Source organism: Mobula birostris, chromosome 3 (genome assembly GCF_030028105.1).
Source record: "Mobula birostris isolate sMobBir1 chromosome 3, sMobBir1.hap1, whole genome shotgun sequence".
Classification (NCBI taxonomy): domain Eukaryota; kingdom Metazoa; phylum Chordata; class Chondrichthyes; order Myliobatiformes; family Myliobatidae; genus Mobula; species Mobula birostris.
This window is the reverse complement of record NC_092372.1, coordinates 111094435-111111170: the sequence shown is the minus strand read 5'-3', so window position 1 is coordinate 111111170 and position 16736 is coordinate 111094435. Positions and strand designations below refer to the sequence as shown.

Sequence of the window (16736 nt, the reverse complement as noted above, 5' to 3'; positions counted from 1 at the left end):
GCATTAAAATAGACACATCTCAAACCATCAGTCTGAGCACATCCCTTCTCTATCACCTGCCTATCCTCCCGCTCGCACTGTCTCCAAGCTTTCTCTATTTGTGAGCCAACCGCCTCTTCCTCTGTCTCTTCAGTTTGGTTCCCACCCCCCAGCAATCCTAGTTTAAACTCTCCTCAATAGCCTTAGCAAACCTCCCCTCCAGGATATTGGACCCCTTGAGATTCAAGTGCAACCCGTCCTTTTTGTACAGGTCACTCCTGCCCCAAAAGAGGTCCCAGTGATCCAGAAATCTGATTCCCTGCCCCCTGCTCCAATCCCTTACCCACGCATTTATCCTCCACCTCATGCTAATCCTAAACTCACTGTTACGTGGCACAGGCAGTAATCCCAAGATTACTACCTTTGTGGTCCTGCTTCTCAACTTCCTTCCTAACTCCCTGTAGTCTGCTTTCAGGACCTCTTCCCTTTTCCTGCCTGTGTCGTTGGTACCTTTATGTACCACGACCTCTAGCTGTTCTCCTTCCCACTTCAGGATATCGTGGATGCGATCAGAAGCATCCTGGACCCTAGCTGCAATTTTTGCGAACAATTCAGAAGGTGCAGGACATACCCATCCAAAAGAGGAGGAAGTATTCTAAAGGCAAGATGACACAATGGTGGCTAACAACATAAAAGCCAAAGGGAGGGTATATAGAGCAAAAATTCATGGGAAATTAGAGGATTGGAAAGATTTCAAAAGCCAACAGAAGGCAACTAGAAAAGTCATTAGAAAGTAAAAGATGGAATACGAAAATAAGCTGGTTAATAATATTAGAGAAGATACCAAAAGTTTCATCAGATACATAAAGTGCAAAAAAAGAGGCAAGGGTAGATATCGGACTACAGGAAAATTATGCTGGAGAGGCAGTAATGGGTGACAAGGAAATGACAGATGAACTGAAGAAGAATTTTGCATCTGTCCTCACTGTAGAAGACACTAGGAGTATGCTAAAAGTTTGAGAGTGTCAGGGGGCAGAATTGTGTGCAGTTGCCATTACTATGCAAAGGTTCTTGAGAAACTGAAAGGTCTGAAGGTAGGTAGGTCAACTAGACCAGATGGTCTACACCCCATAGTTCGGAAGGAGGTGGCTGAAGAGATTGTGGAGGCGTTAGTAAATATCTTTCAAGAATCAATTGATTCTGGCATTGTTCTGGAGGAATGAAAAATTGCAAAATCAATCCACTCTTCAAAAAGGTAGAGAAGCCGAAGAAAGAAAATTACAGGTCTCACCTCAGTGGTTGGGAAGATCCACAAACACCAGAAAATCTGCAAATGCTGGAAATTCAAGGCAACACAAAATGTTGGCGAAACTCAGCAGGTAGGCAGCATCTAAGCATCTATGGAAAGGAATAAACAGTCAACGTTTCTGGCCGAGACCCTTCATCAGGACTGGAAAAAATTTGAGAAGTCAGGGTAAGAAGGTGTGGGAGAGGGGTAGAAGGGAGGAAGAAGTGCAAGGTGATAGGTGAAACTGGGAGAGGGGAAGGGTGAAATAAAGAACTGGGAAGTTGGTGAAAGAAATAAATGCTAGAGGAGGGGGAATCTGATAGGAAAGGGTAGAAGACCGTCGAAGAAAGGGAAGGAAGAGAAGCACCAGAGGGAGGTGATGAGCAGGTAAGGAAATATCTGAGAGAGGGGAACAGAAATGGGAAATGGTGAAAGGGGAGGGGCAGTTACCGGTTTTGAGAATTCATTGATCATGCCATCAGGTTGGAGGCTACCCAGGTGGAACATATGGTGTTGCTCCTCCAACCTGGCTGTGGCCTCACCACGGCAGTAAAGGGAAGGCTGTGGATTGACTTGTCAGAATGGGAACTGAAGTAGAATTGAAATGGGAGGCAACTGGGAGATCCTGCTTTTTCTGATGGACAGTAGGTGCGTGATGAAGCGGTCACCTAATCTACGTCTTGTCTCACCGATATACAGGAGGCCACACTGAGATACCGTAGATAACCCCAACAAACTCACAAGTGAAGTGTTGCCTCATCTGGAAGGACTGTTTGGGGCCCTGAATGGTAGTGAGGGAGGCGATGTAGGAGCAGGTGTGACACTGGTTCCATTTGCAAGAATAATTACCAGGATGAAGATCAGTGTGGAGGGACGAGTGGGCAAGGGAGTCACATAAGGAGTGATCCCTGTGAAATGAGGGAAAGATGTGTTTGGTGGTGGAATCCTGTTGGAGATGGCAGAATTACAGAGAATTTTGTGCTGGACATGGAGGCTAATTGGGGTGGTAGGTGAGGAAAAGAGGAACACCATCCCTGGCATTGTGGTGGGATGATGTGGTGAGGACAGCGTTGATGGTGGAGGAAGGAAAGTATCTTTCTTTCAATAAGGAGGACATCTCATTAGTTCTAGAATGAAAAGCCACATCCTGAGAGCAAATACTGTGGAGGTGGAGGAACTGAGAGAAGGGGATGGCATTTTAACAAGTGACAGGGTGTGAAGAGATATAGTCCAGGTAGCTGTAAGAATCAGTGGGTTTATAAAAGGTATTGGTGGATAGACTCTCTCCAGAGATAGGCAGGGAGATTGAGAAAGGGGAAGGAGGTATCAGAAGCGGACCAAGTCAATTTGAAGGAAGGGTGGAAGTTGGATCCAAAGTTAATGACATTCATAATGAAAATGAGATGGTCGGGGCCAGGGAACTTTACCTTGACTATCACCAACCTTATTAACTCTGGGGATCTCCCATCCACTGCTACCAACCTCATAGTGCCCTTACCCCAATCCTCCCGTTTCTACCTCCTACCGAGGATGCATAAACCTGCCTGTCCAATTAAACCCATTGTTTCTGCTTGTTCCTGCCCCACCAAACCTATATCTGCATACCTTGACTCTATTTTATCTTCCCTGATTAGGTCCCTTTGTACCCAGATCCATGATACTTCACATGCTACTGATCTTTTCCATGACTTCAAGTTCCCTAGCCCTGGTCATCTTATTTTCTTTATGGATGTCCAGTCTTTATACACCTCTATCCCCCATCATGAGGGCCTTACAGCTGTCCACTTCTTTCTTGACAACAGATCAAACCAGTTCCCCTCCACCACCACTCTCCACCATCTGGCGGAACTGGCCCCCACTCTCAATCATTTCTCCTTGAGCTCCTCCCCATTCAAGTCAAGGGTGTAACCATGGGCACTCATATGGGTCCTAGCTATGCCTGCCATTTTTGTTAGCTATGTGGAGCAGTCCATATTCCAAGCCTACACCGGTGTCACTCCACAGCTCTTCTTACACCACCTGATGATTACATTGGTGTTTTTCATTCCAGAACTAATGAAATGCCCTTCTTCTTCAAAGAAAGGGACTTGCCTTCCTCTATAATCAAGTGTGCCTTCAACTGCGTCTCTTCCATTTGGCATATGTCTGCCCTCACCCCAGCCTCTCGCCACCCTACCAGGAATAGGGTTCCTCTTGTCCTCAACTACCACCTCATTGGCCTCTGCGTCCAGCACGTAATTCTCTATAATGCAGCATCTCCAACAAGATCCCACCACAAAGCACATCTTTCCGTCGCCCCACTTTCCACTTTCCACAGGGATTCCTCCCTATGTGACTCCCTTGTCCGCTCGTCCCTTCTTACTGATCTCCTTCCTGGCAAGTGGAGCAAGTGCTACACCTGCCCCTGCACCTTCTCCCTCACTACTATTCAGGGTCTAAACCAATCCTTCTAGGTGACGTGACACGTCACCTGTGAGCCTGTTGGGGTCATCTACTCTATCCAGTGCTCCCAGCAAGACCTCCTGTATATTGGTGAGACCCGATGTAGATTGGGAGACCGCTTCACCGAGCACCTGCCTGAAAAAGTATGGTCTCTCGGTAGCCATTTAAACACATTAATCCATGGCCTCCTCTACGGCCACAAAAAGGCCACACTCAGGTTGGAGGAGCAACACCTTGTGTTCTGTCTGACTAGCCTCCAACCTGATAGCATGAACATCGATTTCTTGAACTTCCGTTAATTGTCCCTCCCTCCTCACCATTCCCCATTCCCGTTACCCTTTCTCACCTTTTTCCTTACCTGCCCGTCGCCCTCCTCCGATGCTCCTCCTCTTTCCTTTTTTCCCATGGTCTTCTAGCCTCTCCTATCCGATTCTCCCTCCTCCAGCCCTTCATCTCTTTCACAAATCAACTTCTCAACTTCACCCCCTCCCTCTCTCCCAGTTTCACCTATTACCTTTAACTTCTTCCTCCCTTCCCCCACCTTCTTACTCTGACTTCTCATATTTTCTTCCAGTCTTGATGAAAGGTCCTGGCCTGAAACATTGACTGTTTATTCCTTTCCATTGATGCTGCCTGGTCTGCTGAGTTCCTCCAGCATTTTTTGTGTGTGTTGATTGGGAAGATGTTGGAATTGATTATTAAGGATATGTTTTTGGGCACTTGGAGGACCAAGATAAATTAGGCTGTAGTCAGCATGGTTTCCCGAAGGAAAAATCTTGTCTAACTAATCTGTTGGAATTTTTTGAAGAAATAGCAGGCAAGGTACTCAAAGGTGCCACACATGAGGCTGCTTAACAAGTTATAGGAAAAATACTACCATGGTAGAGCATTGGCTTATTGGCAAGAGGCCAAAGATGGGAATAAAGGGAACCTTTTCTGATTGGCTGCTGGTGACTAGTGACATTCCACAAGGGTCAGTGTTGGGACTGCTTCTTTTTACGTTATATGTCAATGATTTGGATGATGGAATTGATGGATTTTTGGCCAGGTTTGCAGACAATTATGAAGATGGGGGAAGGCAGTTAGTTTTGAGAAAGTGGAGAGGCTACAGAAGGGTTTATACAGATTAGGAGAATGGATAAAGAAAAGGCAGATAGAATACAGCTGGGAAACATAGGGTCGTGCACTTTGGTAGAAGAAATACAAGCGTAGACTATTTTCTAAATGGAGAGAAAATTCAAAAACCTGAGGTGCAAAGGGACTTGGGAGTTCTCGCAGGATTCCCTAAAGGTTAATTTTCAAGTTGAGTCTGTGGTGAGGAAGACGTATGTGATGTTAGCATACATTTCAAGAGGTCTAGAATACAAAAGCAAGAATAGAATGTTGAGGCTTTATAAAGCACTGGTAAGGCCTCACTTAGGATACTGTGAGCAGTTTTGCGCCCCTTATCTAAGAAAGAATGTGCTGACAATTGAGACTGTTCAAAGGAGGTTCACGAAAATGATTCTGGAATTGAAAGGCTTGTCATATGAGGAACGTTTGATGGTTCTGGGCCTCTGCTCTCTGGAATTCAGAAGAATGGGGGGGGAGTGAAACCTCATTGAAACCTATTGAATGTTGAAAGGCCTCAATATAGTGGATGTGGAGAAGATGTTTCCGGTGGTGGGAAAGTGCAAGATCAGAGGACAGCCTCAGAATAGAGGGGCGGCCTTTTAGAACAGAAATGAGGAGGAATTTCTTCAGCCAGATAGTGGTGAATCTGTGGAATTAGTTGCCACACTTGGCTGTGGAGGCCAAATTGGGTATGTTAAAGGCATAGGTTGATAGATTCTTAAATTAGTCAGGGCGTGAAGGGATATGGGGAGAAGGTAGGAGATTGAGGCTGAGAGGGAAAATGGATCAGCTGTGTTGAAATGGTGGAGCAGACTCAATGGGTCAAATGGCCTAATTCTGTTCTATGGAAATTGAATGTCCTAGATAGAGTAGACGTAGAGATGATGTGGGGGAGTCCAGCACCATAGGGAACAGCCTCAGAATTGAGGGGTGTGAATTTAGAACAGAGATGAGGAAACATTTCTTTAGCCAGGTGATGGTGAATCTGTGGAGTTCTTTGCCAAAACTGTGCAAGCCAGTTCCTTGGGTATATTTAAGTTGGTGGTTGATAGGTTCTTGATTAATCAGGGTGCCAAAGATAACAAGGAGAAGTCAGGAAAATGGGATTAAGAGGGATAATAAATCAGCCACAATGGAATGGCGGAAAGACTCAATGGACTGAATGGTCTGATTGTGCTCCTGTGTATTATGGCCTTATGGTATTGTGGATAGTGTAAAAGACTTCCAAAGCAAGTTCCTAATAAGTGTGGCAAAATGGCAGATAGCATTTAACCCGGCCAAATGTGAAATGCAAGATCAAATATAAAGATACAGTACAGCTGTTAATAGGAAAACCTGTAACTATTTTGAGGAGTAGAGGGATTTTGGGGTCCAGTTCAAAGCTTTCTGAAAGTGGGTTGATAGGGTGGTATAGAAGGCATATGGCAAGGAATGGAGTTCAAGAGTCAGGAAGTTACGTTGCAGCTTTATAAAACTATGTTTAGTCAACACCTGAAATATTACATAGAAACATAGAGAACCTACAGCACAATTCAAGCCCTTCGGCCCACAAAGCTGTGCCGCTCCAGAGAATACAACCTACTCTTATAGCACATAGAACATAGAATAGTACAGCACATTATAGGCCTTTTGGCCCACAATGTTGTGCCAACCCTCAAACCCTGCCTCCCATATAACCCCCCACCTTAAATTCCTTCATATACCTGTCTAGTAGTCTCTTAAACTGCAAGAGTGTATCTGCCTCCACCACTGACTCAGGCAGTGCATTCCATGCACCAACCACTCTGAGTAAAAACCTTCCTCTAATATCCCCCTTGAACTTCCCACCCCTTACCTTAAAGCCATGTCCTCTTGTATTGAGCAGTGGTGCCCAGGGGAAGAAGTGCTGGCTATCCACTCTATCTATTCCTCTTATTATATTGTACACCTCTATCATGTCTCCTCTCATCCTCCTTCTCTCCAAAGAGTAAAACCCTAGCTCCCTTAATCTCTGATCATAATGCATACTCTCTAAATCAGGCAGCATCCTGGTAAATTTCCTCTGTACCCTTTCCAATGCTTCCACATCCTTCCTACAGTGAGGTGACCAGAACTGGACACAGTACTCCAAGTGTGGCCTAACCAGAGTTTTATAGAGCTGCATCATTACATCGCGACTCTTAAACTCTATCCCTCGACTTATGAAAGCTAACACCCCATAAGCTTTCTTAACTACTCTATCCACCTGTGAGGCAACTTTCAGGAATCTGTGGACATGTACCCCCAGATCCCTCTGCTCCTCCACACTACCAAGTATCCTGCCATTTACTTTGTAGTCTGCCTTGGAGTTTGTCCTTCCAAAGTGTACCACCTCACACTTCTCCGGGTTGAACTCTATCTGTCACTTCTCAGCCCACTTCTGCATCCTATCAATGTGTCTCTGAATGTACTCCCTCCACCATGACCCTGTACCTTCTGCAGGCAAGCCAATTCTGAATCCACCTGGCCAAACTTCCCTGGATCCCATGCCTTCTGACTTTCTGAATAAGCCTACCATGTGGAACCTTGTCAAATGCCTTACTGAAATCCATATAGATCACATCCACTGCACTACCCTCATCTATATGCCTGGTCACCTCCTCAAAGAACTCTATCAGGCTTGTTAGACAGGATCACAAAGCCATGCTGACTGTCCCTGATAGACCATGATTCTCTAAATGCCCAGAGATCCTATCTCTAAGAATCTTATCCAACAGCTTTCCCACCACAGACGTAAGGCTCACTGGTCTATAATTACCCAGGCTATCCCTACCTTTTTTGAACAAGGGGACAACATTCGCCTCCCTCCAATCCTCCGGTACCATTCCCGTGGACAACGAGGACATAAAGATCCTAGCCAGAGGCTCAGCAATCTCTTCCCTCGCCTTGTGGAGCAGCCTGGGGAATATTCCGTCAGGCCCCGGGGACTTAACCGTCCCAATGTATTTTAACAACTCCAACACCTCCCCTCCCTTAATATCAACATGCTCCAGAACATCAACCTCACTCATATTGTCCTCACCATCATCAAGTTCCCTCTCATTGGTGAATACCGAAGAGAAGTATTCATTGAGGACCTCGTTCACTTCTGCAGCTTCCAGGCACATCTTCCCACCTTTATCTTTAATCGGTCCTACCTTCACTCCTGTCATCCTTTTTTTCTTCACATAATTGAAGAATGCCTTGGGGTTTTCCTTTACCCTACTCACCAAGGCCTTCTCAGCCCCTTCTTAAGCTCCTTTCTTGCTTCCCTATATTCCTCAATAGACCCATCTGATCCTTGCTTCCTAAACCTCATGTATGCTGCCTTCTTCCACCTGACTAGATTTTCCACCTCACTTGTCACCCACGGTTCCTTCACCCTACCATTCTTTATCTTCCTCACCGGGACAAATTTATCCCTAACATCCTACAAGAGATCTCTAAAAATCGACCACATGTCCATAGTACATTTCCCTGCAAAAACATCATCCCAACTCACACCCGCAAGTTCTAGCCTTAGAGCCTCATAATATGCCCTTCCCCAATTAAAAATTTTCCTGTCCTCTCTGATTCTATCCTTTTCCATGATAATGCTAAAGGCCAGGGAGCGGTGGTCACTGTCCCCCAGATGCTCACCCACTGAGAGATCTGTGACCTGACCCAGTTCATTACCTAGTACTAGTTCTAGTATGGCATTCCCCCTAGTCGGCCTCTCCACATACTGTGACAGGAATCCGTCCTGGACACACTTAACAAACTCTGCCCCATCTAAACCCTTGGAACTAATCAGGTGCCAATCAATATTAGGGAAGTTAAAGTCACCCATGATAACAACCCTGTTATTTTTGCACCTTTCCAAAATCCGCCTCCCAATCTGCTCCTCTAATGCTCCTCTAATGCCCTCTAATCCAGGCGTTATCCTGAGAAGTCAGCAGTGGAGGCTGAAGGGAAATGTGATAGATTTATAAGATTAAGAGAGGGAAAGATAGAATAGATCACCAGTATATTTTTCCTACGGTTGAAATGTCTAAAAACAGAAGGCATGCATTTATGGTGAGATGGGGTAATATCAAAGGAAATATGCAGGGCAAGTTTTTTTACACAAAGTGTTGGGTGCCTGGAATGTGCTGCCGAGGCTGGTGGTAGAGGCAAGTACAATAGACCGTCAGTAACACATACAAAATACTGGAGGAACTCAACAGGTTAGGCAGCATCTGTGGAAAGGTTGGCACCCTTCATCAGTCCGAAACATCACCGTTTATTCCTTTATATAGACGCTTCCTCACCTGCTGAGTTCCTCCAACATTCTGTGTGTGTTACTCTGGATTTCCAGCATCTTATTTCAGCTTAACATTGTGGGCCAGTAGGCCAATTTCTGCCCAGTACTGTCTTATGTTCTGTGTTGCCCTGAGATGTGTGGGCAAGTTTTTTTTTACACAGGTGCCTGGAGCACACAGTCAGAACTGTTTGTGGAAGCAGGCATGACAGGCACATTTATGATCACGAAGGAATGAAGGGAAATGAATCATGTAGCGGCATGTGGAACCGGTTTGATTTGGCATCATGGTTGGCAGTGACATGAGGACTGTAGAAACCGGCCCGGTTCTTGAACTGTACTGCCCTAAAATCAGCCCCTCAATAACTCACAAGACTTTTGTAGTTGGAGTATCATCACAGATTAAATGTCTGAAGTTTGGCACTTCAGCTCAACATGGTTTGTGTCATTGAGTTCAGAGTTTAATTCTGGCACCGTCTTTAAGGAGTTTGTATGTTCTCCTGTGACTGTCTGGCTTTCATCTGGGTGCCCTGCTTTCCTCCCACAGTCCAAAGGCAAACGAGTTAGATGGTTAATAGGTTATTGTAATTTGCCCTGTGATGGCTTGCTGGGCGGTGCAGCTTTTGGACTGGAAGGACCTGTTCTGCACTGTACCTCTGAATTAGATAACTAAATAAATATGTTACAACTCCCTGTGTCTGCATTCTTGAACTCAATCACTTTTTGCTTTCTTGCCAGTGACATTAAACCTCTGTTATTTAATTTCAGACATTTCCACTGAAATCAGTTTTTTTGTATTGAAAACTCTTATAGTTTTAAATACTGTACATGATTAAATTTTACTTCACCTTGTTTACTTTAAGTGTTGTTGCATGAATGAAGTCACTAGAGAAAAATACCGTAGATACAAAGCAGCTTCTTTATTCGACAAAACAAGGTACAGCAGGCATCATATGGAGACGCTTTCGGTCGAAAGATTTGCTGGCCCAATGTGGGGCTTGATATTTTATGTGCCAAACATCAAAGGCCAACTCCATATTTACAATGTATGGACAATGCTTTCTTCGAAACTGCACACAACCTTCACAATTTCCTGCTTCACATCCACACCACAGGTATCCAAATAGATTTTAATCAGCATTGTCTGGTCTGGGATTTACTGCTTTTAGGAACCCATTGTTCAGAGCTGTACTCCAGATTAAATCCACAAGACATATTCAGATGTGAAGACTGGTAGCCAAAGTCAATTGCTAAATGTATATATCCTGAACCCAGAAATCACTCGAACATCAAGGATGTCAATTCTAGAATCTCTAGTTTTTCCACATAAGATATTTTTCAACCTTTAAACCTAGTAAATCTCCATCATACATTCTAAAAAGCTACAGCGTCCTTATCTTTGGTTTGGAAGTTTTGTCACAACAGTCACTCTTGAGTTCCAAGCCCCGTTTTCATACTCTGCTTGTCTATTCACCTTTAAATAGTTGGCCGTATACATGCCAACGTCCACATTTGGTTCAATTACTTTATATTGCTTCACCTTATTTTCCTACCTACATAAGTCATTTCATATTTATCTTTATTCTTTCACGTATCTATCCATTTTGCCAGTATCTTAACATTCTCCTGAACTCTCCTTTGTCAGTGTTTCCAAGTTTTATATCATGTACAATCTTTGGAATGGTCTGGATATTGAAACTCATGTCATACTGACCCCATGCCACACGTCCTTCTGTTTTCAGTAACATGTTATTGTCAGTACTCTCTGGTCATGATTCTTCCTCCTGTTAAATAGCTGCTTGGGATGAACCTTGACAAAATCTCTGTATTGCTTTCCAGACTTTCTAGGCAGACACACAGACCACAAGGCGAAGGCCAATAATCACATCTATACTGCAGCCAGCTTCTCATGATAGTGAAATTCAGACATTAGCTGTGCATGAAGAATCTGATGGGCAGGGCCCTTCACCATCAGCCAAGTGAGAACTCAGTTCAAGGAATCAGATGGCTGTCAGCAAGAGCTGAGCTTTCCCGTACCCGAAAGAAGGCAAAATGAGAGTATTCACGGAGTATTTACAGCCATTCCTGTGACACCATAGACACAAGGAGTCTAAGGTGTCACAGGAGTGGCATTCAGACCATAACAAGTCCACAACAACAGTGATACCTGATCAGGTGAATGTCTTTTATGCACAGTTTGATGCACAGTACAATGCCAACAAGAAAGGGTCCCCTCTGCCCAAGTAGTAGGCGCACTGTGTAGCTGCAGCTGGTATGAGGAAGACCACAGCCAGGGCCAACCACATAAAGTTGCTGAGGCTGATAACATAACTGGTCAGGTGCGGAGAGACTGTGAAGCCCAGCCCAGTTAATAGAGACTGTAACAGACATCTTCAACATCTCTCTGGAACTGGAGCAAACTCCTGCCTGTTCCCCTAACAAATCCCGTATCACCACAGCTTACCTCTTCTTCTCCCTTCCCTTTGAGTCACAGATACAAACTCAGTGCCAGAGGCCTGACCACTGTGACTCTGTTAGTCAACCCCGTCGATATATCTGTTTCCAAAGTGATCTACCTGTTGTTGAGGTGGACGGCTACAGGGCTACTCTGCACCGACTCCTTAACCTCCTGTCACCAACTTTCCTGTGTCTTACACTTTGGGTGTAACTACCTCTCTATATGTCCTATCTATGACCCCCTCAGCCTCCCAAATGCTTTGGAATTCATTCAGTTCCAGCTCCAACTCCTTTACGAGGTTGTTAGAAGTTGCTGCGGAATATATTTCTTGCAGGGGTAGTCTTCAGGGACACTGGAGGTCTCCCTGTCTTCCCACATCCCACGAAAGGAGCATTTCACTATCCTGCCCAGCATCTCTATTGTCCTAGCAGAGCAGTTGTAAAGAAGAGAAGGAAAAAAATCTTGAGCTTATCTTTCCTTTGCTTTCTCTGACTGAAGTCTCTCTTCTCTGAAGCCTTGAGGAGCTAAATCTTCAAGATCACCTTCCTGACTGTGCCCACTCAGACGACGGCCTCTGCGATGACGGCCACTGCGCTTGCCCTGCCTTCCTTTAACTTGCTTTTGCCAATCAATCCCAAACACCGATTGGCCGCTGGTCAAAACTGTTGCAAACTGCTCCCGTCTTTTATCCTCGGGCAGTGGATCTAATTGAAGTCCCCTTCTCTCCACTTCCAATGTCCGGATTGGCTGCTGCTCAAAGCTCATTATACACTATATTTGCTCCACTTATTTTTTTTTCAATTATCCCCTGTTTTTTGTGCCCTTGTTTTCAAGATTCATTACACAGACTCATTATAACAGACATGTGCATAAGAGCTTTATAGACAACTGTTGTCTAATAGATGAGCCTCAAAATCATTTGTAGACCTGTATCTGCTTGCTTGAATGCTGAAATGTAAGAAATACTTGATTTTTTTTTTACATTCTTGACAGATACATTATGTTAGATTTAGAAAATTTCGAGGAGAATATATAGCTTTTCCTGAGGGGCTTTTAGGGATGCCTAAAAGCCAGTAGCATGGTGGTATGAACTTTAACCCTTATTAATTTTGAGATTTTATAGCCTGGAAAATGGAAATGCTTTCTCTTAAATTAGACTTGTTTCAGTTCCATGAAGATCAGTGATTTCCTGTTTACTTACTTTTCCTCTTTTCTTTCCAAGATGAAAAGTTATTGCAGTCCTTGAACAAAATTAATCGACTGGATATTATCAGCCTGCTGGAAACTACACAAACATCACCCAGCAAAGAACATGTTTCCCGTACTTATGCAGAGATTGAACAGACAATAGCCCAAGATCACAGTGAAGGTGAATGCATTTTTCACAGTAAATCAACTTGGCTGTTGAAATTTCAAGTTGAAGCGTGTACTGTGAGGATTGGATGAGTCAGTCCATTTTGCACTCTGCTGAATATTCCTTTCTTTTGATTTCAAATATTGATGGTTCTATAATTGAATCACTTGTTCTCTGCCATTGGAGAAAATAGAAACTGTTTCCCTAGTGCACTACCAAGGAAATTAGTGAAATTTGTTTTGACTATGACCAAGTGTTTGGATGTGGTATCTTGTTGGTGGGGTCAAAGGAAAGTTGCTTAACTTGAATATTAGTAGTAGGGAAACACAGAGACTGGGTACATCTAACACACTACCCTTTGGTATCAAGCCATAATTAGTAATGAGGTGAACAAACCTTGGAGATGAATGTTTTCATTAATTCATAGAATTATACGGCACAGAAATGAGTTCTTCAACTCAACTCATCCATGCTGACCAAGATACTTTTCCAACCTAATTTTATTTGCCTGCATTTGGCCAATATCCCTCTATATGGGAGGCAGGGTTTAAAGGTCGGCACAACATTGTGAGCCAAAGGGCCTGTACTGTGCTGTACTATTCTATGTTTTATGTTCTATGTAAATTACTCCTATCCGGGTACCTGTCCAAATGGCTTTTGAACGTTGTAATTGAAACTGCCTCTGCTACATCCTCTAGTAGCTTGTTCTATATACCCTACACCCTGTGTGAAGAGCTTGGACTTCTGACTCTCTTTCCCCTCTTTGTCCCCTCTCATCTTAAAATTATGCCCTCTATTATTATACTCCACTACCCTGAGGAAAAGACTGATTACGCTGTCCATATCCAGCATAATTCTATAAGCCTCTATAGACCCCTCAGCCTCTTTTGCTGCAGAAAAACAGTCCCAGGCAATCCAATACCTCATATAACACAAATCCTCTAGTCCCAGCAACACCATTCTGTACTGTCTTTATCCTAATTTTATCCTTCCTGTAGTGTGGTGAGCAGAACCATACACAACATTCCATGGTATCCTAACCAACATTTCACATGACTGTAAGATGGTGTGCCAACTCCTGTGCTCAGTGCCACAGTATGCCATATGGCTTGTTTACCACCCTGTCTACCCTGCTCATCTAAAGGAACTATGTACTTAAACTCCCACTGTCTCGCTGTTCAACAACACTCCCTGTGTTCCTGCCCTGATTTAAATTCCCAAAATGTTTAATTTCTCATTTCTGAGTCAAATTCCATCTACCATTCCTTTGCCCAGTTTCTAAGTTGATCCACATCCTGTTGCAATCTTATGACTTTCTAAGATTCACAGCACCACCAGTTTTTCCTGAGATCTACAAAATTGCTTATCATGCCACCTACATTCCCATCCATATCATTGTATGAGAATATAGATGGCATGATCAGCACGTATGACATGACAAATAACAAGAGCCAAAGCACCAATCCCTGCGGCATACCTCTGATTACAGGCTTCCAGTCTGAAAAATAACCTTCCACATCATCCTTTACCTTCTACCATCAAACCAGTTATGTATTCAGTTGAGTAGATCAACTTGAATCCCATATGTTTTTGTGGTGCTGCCTGTTTGCAGCAGAGATGTGTCAGAGCTGGGCACTCCACAGAAGGGCTGGAGGCGGTGTGACCCAATGTACACGCTGGAGTTGGTGCTGCTCTTCAGTGTTTGCTCAGCACAAGACAATATGTATTGTGCTTGACTGCAGATTGCTGCAACAGTCATGGACTCAGGGACTTGGGCTATTTTTCTTGTGTGACTGTATTTTACTGCTTTCTGATAGGTATTACGTGTGCCTTGCTGTGTTTTACACCTTGGCCCTGAAGTAGCACTGTTTCTTTTGGCTGTTATCATGAGTATTTATGTACGGTTGTATGACAGTTAAACTTGTTCTAATTTCTGGACTTGCAAAAGCCTTGCTAAAGTCAGTGTAGGAAAATCCACTGTACTGTCTTCATCTTCGTCACCTCTTCTAAAAAAAACTTAATCAAATTCATGAAACATGATTTCCCACACACTGAGCCATGTTGACCATCCCTCATCAGTCCTTATCTTTCCAAATAGAAACATAGAAAGCCTACAGCACAATACAGATCCTTTGACCCACAATGCTGTGCCGAACATGTTACTTCCTCTGGAAATTACCTAGGGTTACCCATAGCCCTCTATTTTTCTAAGCTCCATGTACCTATCCAGGAGTCTATCGTATCCGAACTTCACCACCGTCTGTGGGGCACCTCACACACACAGTAGTTGTTCTCTTACAGAGATACCACTGCCAGTACACTTGAAGCATCTGCTTTTATATTCATTTCTTACCAATTCAAATATTGCATTCCATTGTCATTGGTGTAGGTCATGTGTCTGACCTTTGACACCTTTTATTGGCCCTGCTTCAAGCCAGCATCCAATTATTATTGCCCTCTTCCCAGCAAGTGACAATCGGTAATTTATGGCTCTTTGTCCTCAATCAGCAACCAGCTTGAAACACACAGACCAGACACAGGCCAACATTCACAAACCTGGATGTTATATCCAACCAAAAATCACCTCACAAATAACTACTTATTTGGAATCCCTAATTCAGCAGATTACCTGAGGCATTATTGAGTTGACTTTAAAACACTGATCAAACCAAGCAACCAACACACAAAATGGAGAACACAATCTCTTCATAAATTGAAGTTGCTGGTGAACGCAGCAGGCCAGGCAGCATCTCTAGGAAGAGGTACAGTCGACGTTTCGGGCCAAGACCCTTCGGCCTGAAATGTGGACTGTACCTCTTCCTAGAGTTGCTGCCTGGCCTGCTGTGTTCACCAGCAACTTTGATGTGTGTTGCTTGAATTTCCAGCATCTGCAGAATTCCTCGTGTTTGCTCTTCATAAATTGGCAGACTCTATCTTCTCCCTTATGGCAAGAACAAAGGCAATTAGCTTGTCTGCCTCCACTGTCCCTGATTCATTCAAATTCACTGGTAGGCAGACTGTAGTTCTTTTCTGGCCAACATCCCCCACCCCCTCTTGATCCAAAGATATTTATCTTAGGATCACTATCCTCCTCAATTCTATTGACATGTAATATTCGATCATTTTTCTCAATAAATAAATGAACAAGGATAATGTTTATTGTGTTATTTATATAATTGGATTCTCTTTATCTGGTTTTAGGACTTCCGTGAAGATCTGATCACATTTTAGGTCATATTTACGCAGAAATAGAGAAAATTCTACAGGGTTCACAAACTTTCTAGCACCACTGTAATGTGTATCCTCGGACATTAAGCTCCTAGCTATAATCTTCTTTCAGCCATGATTCAGTGATGCCTACAACATCATACATGCCATTCTGTAATTGTGCTACAAATTCGTTTACCTTATTCTGTAGACTGTGTGCATGTGGATATAACTCCTTCAATCCTGTATTCATCCATTTTAATTCTGACCACCTTTAACACTGCAACTCATCCTGTTGACTGCAATTTTGCCATATCATCAGCCTCACCTTGCTAGGAGTCAAACTGCACATTAGGGAAGTTCAGCTGGAAAATGATGCTGGGAATGTAGTCATGGGGGACTTAACCAGGTTAGGTGAACTCGGCCTTTTCTTCTTGGAGCAGTGGAAGATGAGAGATGATTTGCTAGAGGTGTACAAGATAATGATCGTGTGGATAGTCAGAGGCTTTTCCCCAGGGCTGAAATGGCTAGCATGAGAGGGCATAGTTTTAAGTTGCTTGGAAGTAGGTACAGAGGAGATGTCAGGGGTAAGTTTTTTTTACGCAGAGAGTGGTGAGTG

At 43.8% G+C, this 16736-nt stretch overlaps 1 protein-coding gene across 4 annotated transcripts in view; it reads left to right on the top strand.

Moving 5' to 3' along the window:
• The window catches only part of ank2b (ankyrin 2b, neuronal), an 859694-nt gene that overhangs the window by 804126 nt on the left and 38832 nt on the right, over window positions 1-16736 (top strand). For all 4 annotated transcript variants that reach the window (XM_072253201.1, XM_072253200.1, XM_072253199.1 and 1 more), the window contains one exon: window positions 12779-12925. In XM_072253201.1, the coding sequence (XP_072109302.1) occupies window positions 12779-12925 (147 nt within the window). The remainder of the gene's footprint in view (window positions 1-12778; window positions 12926-16736) is intronic.